A 15,813-nucleotide genomic window follows, 5' to 3' on the forward strand; every position below is an offset into this window, starting at 1 on the left:
CATTCCAGCTCCCCAACCAGCACTAACTGTTGCTGTGTAATTGTAACCATAGTGGTCTAAAACTGCAGAAATTGGGAAATTGGGAGTACTCTTTTTTTGTTTTTCTGAAGTGTTTGATTTTTTTATTTTTTTTTTCCATTTTAGACACAACAGGCGAGAACATTGCTGAGTCTTTGGTGAACGAGGGCCTCGCCACAGTCCGCAGGGAAGGAATCAGAGGGAACAAGTAAGATTTTTGTCTTCTCTTTTTGGTAAGAAGACTCGAAAAGTAAACACATTTAGATGAAACTATGCATACTGATATGTTTTGCTCTAATATCCCAGCAGTATGCGACTGTACCACATGCCATCGTTTCTCTTCGGCATATCTGTTACATATCAGATTCTGTGGTATGCGTTATGTTTGTCCTGATCAGCTGCATTGGCATGACTCACCTCAAGTGAGACTGATATCATAAATGCTTTCCCTCCAAATTAGTTTGCTCATTCAGCGTGGTTGAAGTAATTTTGGACATTGAAGCTGGTTTTGGTTTGCAGCCTCTGCACTTTGTTTCAACAAATTAGGAGGAAATCACTTTTGGCAACATGATGTAATCTGCTTGCCGAAGCTTAAAGCAGGACAAAACTGGAGAGATGCACTGAAGTCCTCAACTGGTCGACCGTAGAGAATTGAGATAGAGCCATGGTGTCCCAGATGGTGGCAGCATTACCCTGCTGCTACAATGATGTCCCTGTGAAACCCTTTTCTGCCACATTGCCCTTATGCAGTAATCCCCTAAATACACTTGCACACCCTGCACTATATGACAAAGTACTGTATATCCCTCCCAGTGGCAGTATTTGCACATTATACACATTACAAGCAATTTGACTCACGCTGCTACATTTGTATCTTCCAACATGAACAGAGATGATGGGAATATTTTGTCACTAATGACCCATGTCAAGCATTCTGCGCAATGGCCCAGAACAAGCACTAATGTAAATGATGCTTTAAGTGTAAGCGGGCATCATTTGGCCAAAGGCGGGGGCTCATTATTCAGTTTAGGCCTCCCTGAATGCACTTGCCTCCAATATCATTACCCCTCGTGACCGGTCACGTTGATCACACTAACAATGATGTGATCATAATTATGGGGGTTATTGTAATGATGATGACTTTGGACAGTGCACTTAAACATGTTCAGAAGATAACTGTGGCTTGGGAAATGGGTTCACAGATTTAAGGGCTGGGGCCAGTTCACCAGAGCAGGCTGGGCCACAGTTGTCAGGGGCTGGTTTTCATTGGTTTATTAGAGCAAGAATGAACACACAGTCACTCTCTCACACATACACACAAAAAAAACCCAGCTCATAAATTGGATTGAAGGCTCGACTCTGTCCATTTATATATTCAACTTTTGAATATGTTTGGGTGCAGAATGTTACCTTGACTCAATTGGACTGAAATGCAAATATAAACAACAGACATAGCAAGTCGGAAAATGTAAAGAAAGATAGTAAGAACTGCAAGTCAAGAAATATAACAATATATAATAGAAAACTGGTATTAAAATATGAAAAAAATATTCTGAAAACATTATATACAATATAACCGTTATTTAAATTAAGACCTGTGTAGTTTCATGCAGGAATGTGCCAGATGGTAATCCAAATCCAAAAAAGATGTTCCTTATTATAATGCATTGAGTCACATGGCCTTATTTCCAGTCACTCCATATATAAATGGTGAAGGTTGTGTAAATGGTCCACTTCTCCCACTTTCTATCAAAAATGAATTCTTCTTCTGACATATTGCAGCTGTCCATGTCAGGCAGACTTCTATTTATTTGAATTACACAGTTGAGTTTTTTTGGAGTTGCCGTTGCAAGCTTCACCATTTGACTGAGCTTCACTTTAACTTGATCAGGCGTAAATGCTGCCCTCGGTGCTGAGCCATACAGTGATTGGTACAGACGCATTCATCAATCTTCTCTTCTCAGTCTTATGTCTCCGTCTCTGTTGCTCAGTTGGTTTGAGTTTCTTTAGAAATGTTTTTATCCATTTGCTGATGTGGAGAGGCTGGAAATTGGTCAGATTTCACGCCATTACATTTTGACTGATTGACTTATACTGTAAAATGCCCACCCACCAGAGCATGGAGGCAGACTGTGCTTTGTAAGGCCCCCCCCCCCCCCCCGCATTGCTCGTTTTTAAACTGGAGTCCCAGAGGAGTGCTGATTGAAGGGTGTACCCTCTCAGTCAAGTACACGGGGGATCACAACTTCCGACATCCTCTTCAAACTGTACAGAGACAACAGGGAGCTGTAAAACGGCTCGCTAAGGTTCAACATTTTGTTTCTATTTAAAGCAGTTTTGGTTGCACAAGGGAGCCATATGAAGATGAAAGATGTAGCCTACAGCATGTTCAAATAGAAGAGAATTGGAAAGTTTCTTTTTCTTTTTCTTTTTTTCATTGGCCCTTTGTTTCCCCGGTAGTCTTGCTCAGTATCGCACTTTCTTCCCCATCAATATCTGTTTTGATTTGAAGCTGTGTGTTGGTTGGAAGGAGTTGTTGACCTACAAAGAAGCCATTCTATTTGGAGAGGTGGATAAGTTCACTATCATCTGCCTCCACACATGAAGTTATTTCTATATCTTTACCAATCTCTGCTAGTGAGTTGCTTTTCATTTATTTCTGTGCCTTCACGATGTCTGCTCTCCTTGATTGCATTGTTAGTTTCCCCCACTCTATCTTTGTAGCTTTCCATTTCTGTGTAGCGCTTAAATTCTAAGTAGCTTAAACACAATTGACTTCTTAAAGAAAGGTTCACTATTGTTGCTCAGTAAGCAAGAAACTGTTTCCATTCAATTTGAAGTTGGTGGCTAAATCAGCGTAGAGGGGAAAGAGAACTTGGTGGCTTTTGGGCACAAGTCCAAAAGCCCAATTAGGAATACACAGCTGGAGAACAGGCTACATGTGTGTTTATGTGCGTTGCATTTTAATTGAGACCCAGTTTGTGGCCACCATCACTACTCCCATATCAGTCAGGCAGCTTTTACTTCTTGGAAAAACAAAAGCCTGTTGGCCATTTGAAGTAATGAATATTTAAAGTTATACAAGGGCCCTCAAAAAGCATTAGGCTGCACGATTTAGAGAGCCAGAACGGAATTAACTGTGGCGTTGGGAGAAAGCTACGTGGCTGCTTTTGAAGGAGCTGTCAAACACTGTTATTGTCTCTTCACAAAAAGCTTGGATATATTTTTTTCAAGCACTTATAATCTGGTCATCAGCTTGTTGCCACTAAAGCAACAGTACAGTTTGTCAGGAACAGCACTTAAACAGGGCTGGAGCCTAACCAAACCCTTAATTATACAGTCCCATTCTTTCAATGAGCTCTTGTTTGTATGTGTTGAAGTTAACAACCAATGACAGTTTTGTTCAGCTGCAACTGTTGCTGGAATTTGATGAGTTATAATGAACCCAACATGACAGAAGTTAAAGGCCTTTCGCATTGGACACAAGTTGTTGTAATTGTCCTTGTAATGCTAATATTTGCCTACAGGGACAAGGCTTTGGATGGCCCATGTTTGAACACAGCCTGGATGAGAGCAGTTAGAGCATGTTAAAGTTAACAAGTTGACAATCAAAAAGCTTTTCCTTGTTAGGTGTGGCAATTGGAATTAAGTGCTTATTTATTATCAACCTAACAGGCTGAGCTAGCAGTGATATGTATTGTACATTAATATGTGTTTTACAATTGCTAATGAAGAGCCAATATCCCCCTAATATGCATGTTAATGAGAAACTGGTGAATGGTGAATATGTGTACCTTCATATAAAGTGTTTCATTTTTCAAAAGCTGGTAAGGAGCCATCTGTGAAAGTTTCACTATGAGTTTCACTCAGCTGCAGGTTTCAGTAGTAGGCCAGGTTTCATGCTACTTCACTAATTCATTGATGTAAGTTCAATTAAGTGACTGTGGACTTTCTTAGTGTCTTGTTTTTATTCATTTTTTGAATGTCCGATGCTGTTAAAATTAGCTGAACTGGCCATCTTAAGGTGTTCAGCCTCCAGTTCTTCCAAAGGAAATTGCCTGGAATGAGAGGGAGACTATTTGTGCCATATTTACAACTTTTTTACATTCATTGGTTGAAAAACAGCAGCAAGAAATGAAACGGCTTGAAGTCAAACCATCATGTTGTAAGAAGGCTGTACAGCTAGCTTCTGTTCGCCGCATATGCAGCAAGCAACATTCATTTTGTCACTTGAACAGTTGTGCAGAGTCTGTGTTTGCTTGCTTGCATGCATGCTTGTGTTTTGTAGGTATTCCTTTAATCGTGGTCTTAAACTTTCCTTTTCTTTTGTGTGACCAGTCCAGAGCAGGCCAGACTCTGTGAGTTGGAGGACCAGTCTAAGGCTTCCAAGAAGGGCTTGTGGAGTGAGGGTGGCGGCACGCACACCATCCGTGACATGAAGTACACCATAGAGAACCCCCGCAACTTTGTTGACTCCCTGCACCAGAAACCCATCAACGGTAATGAATTTGGAAGGAGCATGCAAACATCCACACAGATAAGCTTGTACAGAGAAAGCTTGGCCTAGGAAAGAAAAGCGCACGGTATATCAAAGCACACGGTATTACACAAGCCTCTGTTTTCCCATACAGGCCACAGAATTCAGAAATCAACCATTTGAGTCTTTTAGTCGAAGGTGTTTTGTCATCCTTCACTTGCTCATTCCTCCAGTCTCTCATCTCAAACCCTACCCGAGCCGTAATGTGCCACTCAATTCATTTCCAGGCCACAGTGGCTCAGCTCATTTCACTACCCTTTAATTGAATGGGAAAATGAACAAGGGAAGGTTGTTTCATCCTTTTAGCTCTTGTTCTCTCCATTCATGAGAGACAGCCGGGCTTGTTTTAAAATTGGAGGCAGCAATCCAGCAGAAGCCCCTTTTTAAATGTGCATCGAGTTGCTGTGCTTGAAAATCTGAATACCAATTTCACTCTCATCTGCTTTTGCTGACACAAACACACACACACACATGTCTACATACACAAAGATCTACACAGGAAGAAGGAATACAGACTGAAAGCGGCCATCATCAAAATACCATTTACGCGTGAAATGCCTTTCACACAGGTGACTCACATCCTGTCCAATTTCTTAAAGTACTTAGAGGTCAGGAGCAACATTTGAGTGATATGATTTGGGCAAAAAAAAATACAATTTAATACCTCAAAAGCTTTCCAAATAAATCGACCTTGTCTCAAGCCTTGATACGTTGCATATAGCATAGTCACAACTTTAAAGTGATCTGTGTTTTGATCATCAAGTACTTACCTCTGTGGGCTATAAAAGCAAATGCTAGAAATATGCTGTTTCCTTCCAGAGCACAATGGCAGTGATTGGTTTTTGCTGGTTGAGATGGATTTCAGTCACGACAAGTATCAAAATATCCAGATGAATTTCTCAAATTAAATTCATTGTAGCCTCCAGTCTGCTGAGCGTTTGCTACTGATTTTGACTGATGCATCACTTGAAGTGGTGCACTCAGTCTGCCAAGGAGGCTGTAATTTTCTCCTCTTTGAGAGGTACCACACAGTGACCCTTTACACCCAGGACCCCCTGCCTACCTCTACCTGTGTGCAACTGCTGCCTCCTTGAACTGCTGCTGTTCATACACATGTGGTGGTGCTGCTGCGATGCCATCCCTATCTGTCTACACTGAATTCACCTTTGATAATAGCCATTAATGTTAGAATTTAGTTATAAATTTCATTCGTATTTAGTTTTGAAGAATGCAGAAAGTGCTGTTTAAAATGTGTCTTTTCATATTTTGTAACATATTCTACAGATATAGACATTGAAGACATTGAGAACTGCGTGTGTCACACAGAATAAATTGCCAATATCCAGAATCTGTTGGTGATGTGCTGCTCACACAGGCTTCATGGCTGCTCTAACGTGTTAACATGGGCGTCAAAATAAAAAGACAGAGGTTCTGCAACATGTGCGCTGTTAATAAATCACTGGTTTTAGATTTTCACACGTTTTATCATTTTGAGTTCAATAAATGTGTCTGACTGGCTGGGCTGACTAACCTTAAGATTTCCTGAAGGAATCTGGTATTTGGTTGCATTTTCCAGTATGACATTTTGTACTTACACGATCAGCATAAGCTTTGTCCAGCCGACAAATAAGTAAGTCTGATCTGAGATCTTGATGTCTGCATGGTTATTGTAATTCGACTCTCTCTGTCAACTCCTTTTACATTCTGTTCTCCTTTCTCCTCGCAGCCATCATCGAGCATGTGCGTGACGGCAGTGTTGTTCGTGCCTTGCTGCTCCCCGACTACTACCTGGTCACCGTCATGCTGTCTGGAGTTAAGGTAACCACTACTCACTTTCTGCGCTTACAGATGTGGTGAAATGTGAAGCGCTGAGCTCATTCGTTAAGTTTGACAAACTGCTGTTTTTAGTTGGGAGCGCAGTACAGTAGCAATAAATAGCACAATAAATAAGCACAAATGGCCAATCACGTGTAGACACCCCTGTTTTTTTCACTTTACTGTCACAGAAACTCTTAATAAAGTATTTTAAAGTCGACAGTCCCGTCTCGTTATGAATATATATACAAAAAAAGACATAAAAAGAGTGACTGCTCATTTTCGTCACTCCTCTGTGTCTGTATTTGTTCCACCAGTGTCATATCCGCTCCGCTAAATTTCCCCATCAGTCTCTTTCACCAAGCCCAGCTTTGCCAATGGACCACTCAAGATAACTAATCTTTTTCATCTCCCACTTGAAGATATTGCATCCATTTCAAGGTGTTCTTTGTCTCGCTGTTCAAAGGCCTGTCTGCTTGTCTCGCCTGTTGTGTTTATATCTGTTTGGTCTTTTCCCACACTCTAAGGAGAATACAGATAGCATACACGACAAGGTGACATCGGTTAAAAGTGGATAATAGTAGTACACAGAAAAATCTGATTATATCAAAGAAAAACCTCCTGGAGGCTCTGGTTGACTGCTGGGAATTGCGGCAGACAAAATGTATGCTTCCCTTAAATGGCGATTGGACACATTTTATCGCATTTCCCAGTGCTGGCAAAGACGCCTACTGATTGAAGCGTGAGTATTATTGTGTTAATGTGGGTTTTCCTTCCCTCCAGTGTCCCACATTCAAGCGGGAAGCGGATGGCACAGAGACACCGGAGCCATTCGCAGCAGAGGCCAAATTCTTCACCGAGTCCCGTCTTCTGCAGAGAGACGTTCAGATCATCCTGGAGAGCTGCCCCAACCAGATCATACTGGGAACCATCCTTCACCCGGTAAAGACACAGGAGGTGGCGCTGGTGGTGGACGTGTCATTGAAATTTAGGCTTTCGGTCTTAGTAATTGCTCTTTTCTGTTTTCCCTCCGTGTCAGAATGGCAACATCACAGAACTCCTGCTGAAGGAGGGCTTTGCCCGCTGTGTGGACTGGTCCATGGCTGTCTACACTCAGGGAGCCGAGAAGCTCAGAGCTGCAGAACGGTACACAGCTGCAGACACACAGAAAACATAACAAATTGAATTGTCTGTATTTTTTTGAAACGGTTGGATAGTGCACAGCTCATGAAGATACTGAGAATTACACAGGAAAATTCAGGGCATTTTTTAAGAAGCCTTGTTATTTTTTAGTTTAGATATTACTCACTGGTTTGGGACAAGACATAATGAGTAAAGAAAGTAAGTGCAGATTCTTAAAGTAATGACAATGTGCAAATTAGAAGCCATACATATAATTTATGCCACCACTACCTGAGGTGAACAGTCCATCTGTTGCAATGATATTCATTGTCTACGATCATTGCAGCAATGACTGTGGGCTCATTACGCTTGGATTTTCTCACTTTAATGAGCTTTTGTAGTTTTATTCAGCCAAATGGATCATTTTTAGTCACTTGATGAAGCCCTTTATTGTCCTAATATCTGGCTGAAGCTCAGGACTGCCACTAATGATGATGATGTGATTTTGTTCTCGGCCAGATCTGCTAAGGAGCGCAAGGTCCGCATCTGGAAGGACTATGTGGCGCCCACAGCCAACTTGGACCAGAAGGACAGGCAATTTGTAGCCAAGGTGAGGTCCTGAAGTGGCTTTTATACGCCGGGTGCCATTGGTGAAGGCACTTCTTCTTTGGCCCCTAACATAATGTCTTTCAATTTGGATCATCATGAAAGTCCTCACTTATCTTTCTACTATAGAGAAAAAGCAAGAGTAGAGTATAAAACTTCCAGCTTGACATGCAGACATTATCCAGCATGAATCAGACTTGGCTTCGGTGCGAAGGTGGAGGCTGGTCGCTTCCCTTGCTTCCACCACTTGATGTCTACCGCAGCATTTCCAATTTTCTCCCAGCACTGCAGCGGAGCCACTTTGAGGCTTCTAACAAATTATATCCTCCTGACACCTCTTATTTTCACATTTGCACTGCCTGCCCACCCCCCACCCCCCACTGAATAAAATAAATAAATAAATAAAAATCCCTCCACTACAGGTACTGGGAGGAATGCTTAACAGCAACCTTGAAGCACTCCCCAGTCAAATTAGGGCCAAATCGCTGGCGTATGCTGCAGCGGCAGCAGCACAGAATGACCCCCAAAAGCCAAGAACTAGAGATATTAGCTTTGGAGGTTATTGGCCAGGGCCTCAGGGGAAAAGAAGTGTCCTCAATATCAAGTACAAGGGGACTGCACTCCCTCCCTGATGTCAGGACACATTAGCTCAAATCAAGTGAGATGGGCTCCTTGATACATTTCGATAATACAGTCTGTCAGATGACATATTATAGTGTCCAAGTTGTAGCTTTAACGTAGTAAAGCAACTCCAGCCTTAAAACTTCAGCTTCAAATCTGGTCCCCTCTGTGTGCATTTTGATGACGACTTGCACCCAGCCCTTCCCCTTCAGTTGATGTGTTCTTCTCTAGGAATGTGGAAAAAAAAAAGTTTGTCTTGTGTCTGTGTTTGCTCCCTCCAGACACTGAACTTTTAAGACCCTGAAAAATTCATGGTCAGCCTGAGGGTTGCATAAAAGGCGTTGCTTTGACAATTTGCTCACAGAATGAAATTGATAAACTGCACGCGCATAAAGAAGGCGTCAAAAAGAAACTACGTGTATGTATATTTTTTTCCCTGAGTCAGAAGGAAGAGGCTAGAGAAAGGATAAAACATTTATAGTATCAGTGTGAGCTGCTCTCAGATCTCTCTGAACCCCCTCAATAAAAGAGGGTTGGATGCGGGCAGTCAGGGGGAGGGAGGGGGGGAGTGAGGGAATGTTTGGTGGTGAGCTCAGGAGGGTGTTTGAAAGAGGCAGAAAGGTGCAGAAAAATAAGAGGTAGAGGGTTGAAGAAGAAATTGAAAGTGAGTTTGTGTGGAGGGGTATAGGGAGATTTAGGGGAGGAAGGATGAAAGGACAGGAGAAGTGAAAGTCAGGAAAAAAAACACCTAATCAAGATCCCTGGGACTATGTATGTCCTCTTCAGTATCCTTGCACAGTTTTTTTTTTTTTTCCCCCTCCACTGCTACGGTACCGCACTGCTGATGCCCCTAGTTACACCTTGTGCACTTTTTGATCTCTGCGGGACTCTTCGCCGTCCTCTTTCCCCTGCAATCGCTCTCCCCCAGAAGAGCCACAGAAGAGACTTCCTCCATGTCATCTGCTGCTGTGTTTGTTTGTTTCCTCTTCCTTATCGCCTTTTTTTGTAGTAGTAGTTGTTGTTGTTGTTGTTTGTGTGGTTAAAATAAAAACCTTTTCTGTAACGCTAATATGCAGATAGCTGTAAAAGTTGTCCATGAAAGGGTCATGCACTCGATAATGCTGTTAGGACTCCAAAAACTTTTCATTACAAGTGTCAGATTGTTGTGATGGGAAGCATCACGCTGACCCTGCAACAGCTTGAGCCGTTTTTAAGATAAGTACACAGTGGACAGGCCAAGGTTACTCAGGCCTGTCATTGCCCGTCCATACTTGGGACTTTTGTGGGCACCTAATACTGCAATGCACCGACTCTCCCAGGGACGCATCTATCCATCAGTCCCATCATCATACACTCCTCCCCTCTTCTCGTCCACTCTGCTTTTCACTTCTTATTATCTGAGTGATGGATAGAGTGGAGAGAGCAGAGCAGGTCCAATCCCCACAAGTCAATCCTGCTGACGCATCTTCATCTTTGACTGTCTCGCCTCTCTCCTCCCACCTCTGCTGGGACTGGAGAAGTGGATGTAGGCCACGTCCCGATAGTCTTCCTCTCCCCTCCTTTCCGTTCCCCTCCCCTCCTCTCCCCTGGGTAACAATCGACCTGTGAGGTGATGGATAAAAGGTGATGTGGTGTAAACCCCTTCTCCAGCCTCTCATCCACGGTTTGTCAGGAACACTGCAGCTGTTGCTTTTTGCTCAACCAAGTTCACGAGAATATGGAAGTTACAATGCAAAACGAGTGTGTTTGTGTAATGTCTGAGGATTACGTGAAGGGCAACCGAGTGTTCAGCAGATACAGACGCTACAGATTGCGTTTTCTAGTTTCAAGTTTTTTTACTTTTTAAATTCTTTCCTGACACCTTAATCAGCAGCAAGAGAAAGGTCAGATGGAGGCATTAAACGTAATATTGGACTGAAGCTGCCACAGCATTTTAAAGGTGATTTACATGATATTCCACCTGTGATAACACTCCTGTGTTGTATAGTACTTTACTCTTTGTACTAGCCTACATTGGGAGTAAAGAAATACTTGAAGAGAAGTGCTCTTTAATGTGGATGCGGGCATGGGAGCAGGTGAAGGTCTTGAATCGAGAGAGACAAGTGCACCTTAATGATAGTTAAAAAGGAAAAAGATGACACGGGCCGCTTTTGACTGTTGCTATACTGTATGTCCCAGTTAAAATAAGTCAGACAGAATGGTTACAAGGTCGCACAGTTCCTTTAAGAAATTAAAAAGTCAGTTTTGGGGAAGATGATGAGAAAAGGTTATATTGGTTCGTGGCCCAGTTAAAATCAGTTAAAGGCAAGCGATTAGGTCAAAAAAACTATTGCTGGTGTCTGTCTTAGGATAATATCCTCTCAAAGCATTGCATATTCATCAGCTGCCTTTTTTTTTTTCCAGCACCAAGGGGCGACTTGCCAGCTGAAGGTGTTTCTCATAGCGTCGAAAACATCACTACTTTATTTGAAACCATGTTATTTGGGTGACAAATCATCTCCACTGGCAGCAGCACTGAAACACTGCCATAGGTGTTGCTTTTGAGAGAGATGATCTGACTTGAGTAATGAGCAAGCCCTGGCTAAGCCCTTCCTTGGCCCTGTGGTTAAAACAAACTTAATGGCTGCGACTGACAACCAACAACAGTCCCCGACAGTAGCCGAGATCCTCCTTTCGCTGTGACTGATCCCGGCCACTGCAGATGTCATGTCTGCCTTGGACAGAGGGTGGCAGTAGATCCCCACCTCTCGAGTGTCAGATTTAGATCAGTGAGTCATGCTGCCTGCCTATTTGTCTTCTCTGCCTGCTCACTCGACCCTCATGGCAGCTACTTTGCAAAGACTTTTTGCTCTATTTTCCTATCTATTCCCCATCTTTTTCCTCAGTCTCTCCTCTTGCGATATTTGCCGAGAGATTACACTCCATCTCTCTGGCTCGCTCCATCTTTCCGGCCCTCTGTCTTGGTGTGTGTTGATCTGTCCTCCTTCGCCCCTCTCGTCTCTCCTCCCCCGGCTGATAATTAGCCAGTAAATGCTGGGCCATTTTCTCCTGCCTCTGCCACATTCCCTCTCTTGCACTTTATTTACTTGGGCAGGCCACAAAATGACCTTGTTACGGTGTGAATCCGTGTAGGCTGGCGTGCGTGCACGCGTGTATGTCGCCGAGTGCATTCATGCTCCCCCTCGCACTTACTCATTACACCTCTCCCCCTCTCCCCCTCTCCCCCTCTCTGTCTCTCTCCCTCTCTCCCTCCTGTTCCCTATGTCTCCATATCTCTCCCACTCAGCTCAGTGATTAGTATATGATGTATTTTGGCTGCTGTTGTGGGCAGCCTATTTAGCATGTGGGCTGGTCTAATTTCTGTTCTCTGGTGGCAAATACAGTGGCTGATTTGTTTTCACGGAATAATGAAAGTCCAAAGAGCGCGCTACACCTGGATGTGTGTCTGCCATGCACGCTTTCAAACTCGACTCGAAAGACTTTTTTGGTTGTTTTGTTTTTCTAAGCCACACAAACACCCACACGGTCCGAGTTGCGCTTGAAACATGGCTCAGGCCTGCATCTCTCACTTTTTAGGACTTTAGCTTGAGCACAGCCTACATGTGAACCACAGTTTGAGTGATGATGAGGCCATTTAATGCACACGTGGGCGGCAACATGTGTAGGGCGATTGATTTCTCTGTCTCTTGCGAGCGGCCTACTTAAAGGCTCTGGGTTTGGATGCCTCCTCCGTCTCAGTCACATTATAGCCCCAATCTGTCTTCTTCCTTGGGAAGGCGCAGGCACATAAGGCACACGCATAGACTGGGTTGATGAGTTACAAATATTTATTCCACACCATTATTATTTATGACTTGAGATGAGTCTAAATTCCTTTGAGATTTGTTTACTTTCTGTATACCCCACATATAGTTTTGACTGCTTTTGTCAGTGCTTTTCTACATTTGGAAACCAATGCTGTACTTATACACTACACTAATGTAAACTCCAATTTAACAGCTATCTTTGAACATTCGCACAGCACCTGATATAAACTGCACTTGCTGCCTTTGCTACACAGAAATAACATTTAAATGGCAAACATAAATTAGCCTGTGTCTTTAGTTACACTTGTAAAGGTCTCCAGAACAAAGTGCTGCCAGCCAGTTGTTGAGCGGAGGGCTTTGTAATGCCTCTACCAGTCTTTCTTTTACAGGATGTTTGTGTTTTAAAGCTCTTTCTCTTGCACTACTGTCTCCTTCTTCCTCCTTCCCTCCCTTTCCCCCTCCCTCTCTCCCCTCCTGGTGCCAATCCCCCAGATAGCACAACGTCCTCGCTCTGTCCTTCAAACCTTGCCGGCCTGCTGGGACGACTTAGCTCGCTTGCTTACTTACTCAGTCACTCAGGGATCACTCTTTCTTACCTCGCACTCAGCGCCCTCCGCTCGTGACAGCACACGATCTGCACTGTCACTCTCCTTCCGCCTTTGAATAGATCCCTTCCTCTCCATTTATCCTTTACCTGCTCCTTCACTTCCCATTTTTCTTTCAGCCTATCTGCTCACTCACTCACTCACTCACCAAAATGCAATGCCAGTCTTTTTTTTTGCTCCACCACTCCTCCATCCTGCAGGGGTGGCCCCGCCTCTAAGGATTTACATGTTTTTTGGGACTCATGAATTAATTACAAATCGAGTGTCTTGTCTTTGTGGTGCTTAATGTTCACCCTGAAAATGTTTGTCCTCCTGCATTCATTTCACTCAGCTCCTCTCCTCTCCTCCTCTGTCCCTCCAGGTGATGCAGGTGGTCAACGCTGATGCCATGGTGGTTAAGCTGAACTCTGGAGAATACAAGACCATCCATCTGTCCAGCATCCGGCCCCCTAGAATTGAGGGAGAGGTACAAACAAACCTGTGTGTCTGTCTGTTTGTGTGTTTGTGTGTGTGCTTTGCATGCAGTGATTGGCCACTGGTGTGTGAATAAGTGACAGAATTTGTTTGTATGTGGGAGAGCTTGTGGTCTTGCGTGGCCAGCCAATTAATCAGAACCTCCACAGAGGCGGAGATGTCTTGACTGAGTTGGTTTATTTTCATTTAAAGTCAAACACAAGCTGTTTACATCTCCCTCCACACATTCCTGCATATTTATTCATCTCTCTCACGTGCCCTCTTCTCTCCCCTCACACATTCGTCTCGCCTCCCTGTAAATGACCGTGGGAATATGTTTGACCACTTGGTGGCGCCCCTGCAGTTGGGGCACATGCAAACACAGTGAGACACTTGCACACACCCAGTGGTTGCAGCACTGCAGAGAGTGAGGAAGATCAATTTTTTCTTTTTTGTCTTTCCCCTCCACACTCCCCCATTTTCCCTCAGAATCGCTTCAAGACTGTGAAGCCGTAAACCTTCACATATACAAGCTTATACCTAGTCGCGACAGGGAAGACATGCTGTACATTAATCTGTGCTATAGGCAGTGTCTGGGGAAAAACCTAGACACAGGAGTCTACTCTCCTACTCTCTTCGCACCCCCCCTCTGATTATCAAGGACTTTATTGGTTGAAATGAAGCTGTTTTCATCACTTTACAGTCAGAACTTGAATAGCCTATTCTCTAAAATGGTTTCATTTCAACACCATGTATTTATTTTTTAGAAAAGCGAGACATCAATTTTTATTTCTCAATTACCCTGTATGTCTGAGTCCTCTAAAATGCTATCATTTTGTAAATAACGGGCTCAAGATGTCTAAAAATGTCACTCCCGTTAATTAGAAAGTTTTAGTGTCACAACAGTAGTGATTTGTTTTTTCTTTTTGTCAGACGCAGAGCTCCATATTTCCAATGAAACCCTTCTCTCCCTTTTGTTGAACATGTCTGAGGCTGTTTGACAACCGTTCCTCCAGTCGACACACTGTTTGCTGTAATATCCATTTATGAGCATGTCACGCGTCACGTTTCCCTGTTCAAAGAGGTATGAGACGGAGAGGCTGTCACGCACCTGTTAAGGAAACAGTTGTGAAAGTCAGATTGTCTGCAACAGCCCTTTACTTTTCCAGTTTGGATTGTTTTTGTTTTTCTTGACTCCCTCTCTCTGCTTGTTTATTTTATTGTATTATTCATTATTATATTTTGATATTACTCTTTCTTATCTGTTCCTCTTTATTGTTGCCTGGTTTTTATTCTCCTGCCTCTCCCTCCATCCACATCTTCGTCTCTCCCTCTCTCCTCCGGTGTCGTTGGTGCCTCGCGTCATTAAGAGACTGCTTTGTATCTCCCTGCCTCCCTCCCTCCCTCCCTCCCTCCCTCTGCTCTCCCCTCCTCTTCCTTCTCCACCGCAGTCACTTTCTCCTGCTGTCCTTTCCCTCCGGGTGTGCACGCTGTGGTCAAATTGTTGACCTGCACTGTTGCCCTTCGTGTGTGTTTATTCTCCTTAGCTCTCTGTGTTTGTAACAAGCTTGTGGGCAAAAACATCTCTCTATTTTGTCTCTCTGCCCTTTCTCCTGTTCCTTTGTACCACATAGCTTCAGCTCCCAATTCTTTTCTGGCCTGGTCCTTCCTCCTTTTGGAATTTTTCTCTTTCTTCCACATTACTTTTCCCACTTTTTCTGCTTCCTTCACCCCCTCCGTTATATTGCTTTTAATTGTCCACTCTCATCTTTGCCTCTCTCCTCATTTGTCCATCTCGCTCTGTCTCTCAGTGCTGTCTGTATTCTGTCTGTCGCTCTGTCTTTGCCTGCACCAGATGCTTCAACAGTATGTGTTTTGTGCTTCATTACACTGTCGTATGTTACGGGGAGCCTGGGAGAGCGAGTCCAGATGCGAATGTTTGTGTGTATTGTATTGGTGTTAAATTGGCACAGTGGTTTATTGCTGTTTCTTGCATATTTGATTGCTCTTGTGGGGGGTGTGTGTCTGATTTTTTTCATGTAAACACCCTGCATATTTATCAAATTCAATGTGTCTGGCTACCAGCTCTGGGCTAGCAGAGTGAAATCTGTCGTTGCCCATCTTGAACCAGGGAGATCATGGTTTCTTGAAACAGTGACACGCACTGTTTTGTATTGTCGATTTTGTTACTAGCCGTAAATGTCACTTTTTCACAAGTACATAATATACA

General features: G+C 43.5%; 1 protein-coding gene across 1 annotated transcript in view; it reads left to right on the plus strand.

Annotated features, from left to right (window-relative positions):
* snd1 (staphylococcal nuclease and tudor domain containing 1) overlaps positions 1–15,813 on the plus strand; it is a 167,314-nt gene that overhangs the window by 4,158 nt on the left and 147,343 nt on the right. Inside the window, 7 exon segments of the mRNA XM_070991570.1 lie at positions 145–226; positions 4,357–4,517; positions 6,282–6,373; positions 7,154–7,312; positions 7,410–7,516; positions 8,012–8,102; positions 13,492–13,596. Of these exon segments, the coding sequence (XP_070847671.1) occupies positions 145–226; positions 4,357–4,517; positions 6,282–6,373; positions 7,154–7,312; positions 7,410–7,516; positions 8,012–8,102; positions 13,492–13,596 (797 nt within the window).

Source organism: Chaetodon trifascialis, chromosome 22, assembly GCF_039877785.1.
Source record: "Chaetodon trifascialis isolate fChaTrf1 chromosome 22, fChaTrf1.hap1, whole genome shotgun sequence".
NCBI classification, from domain to species: Eukaryota; Metazoa; Chordata; class Actinopteri; order Chaetodontiformes; family Chaetodontidae; genus Chaetodon; species Chaetodon trifascialis.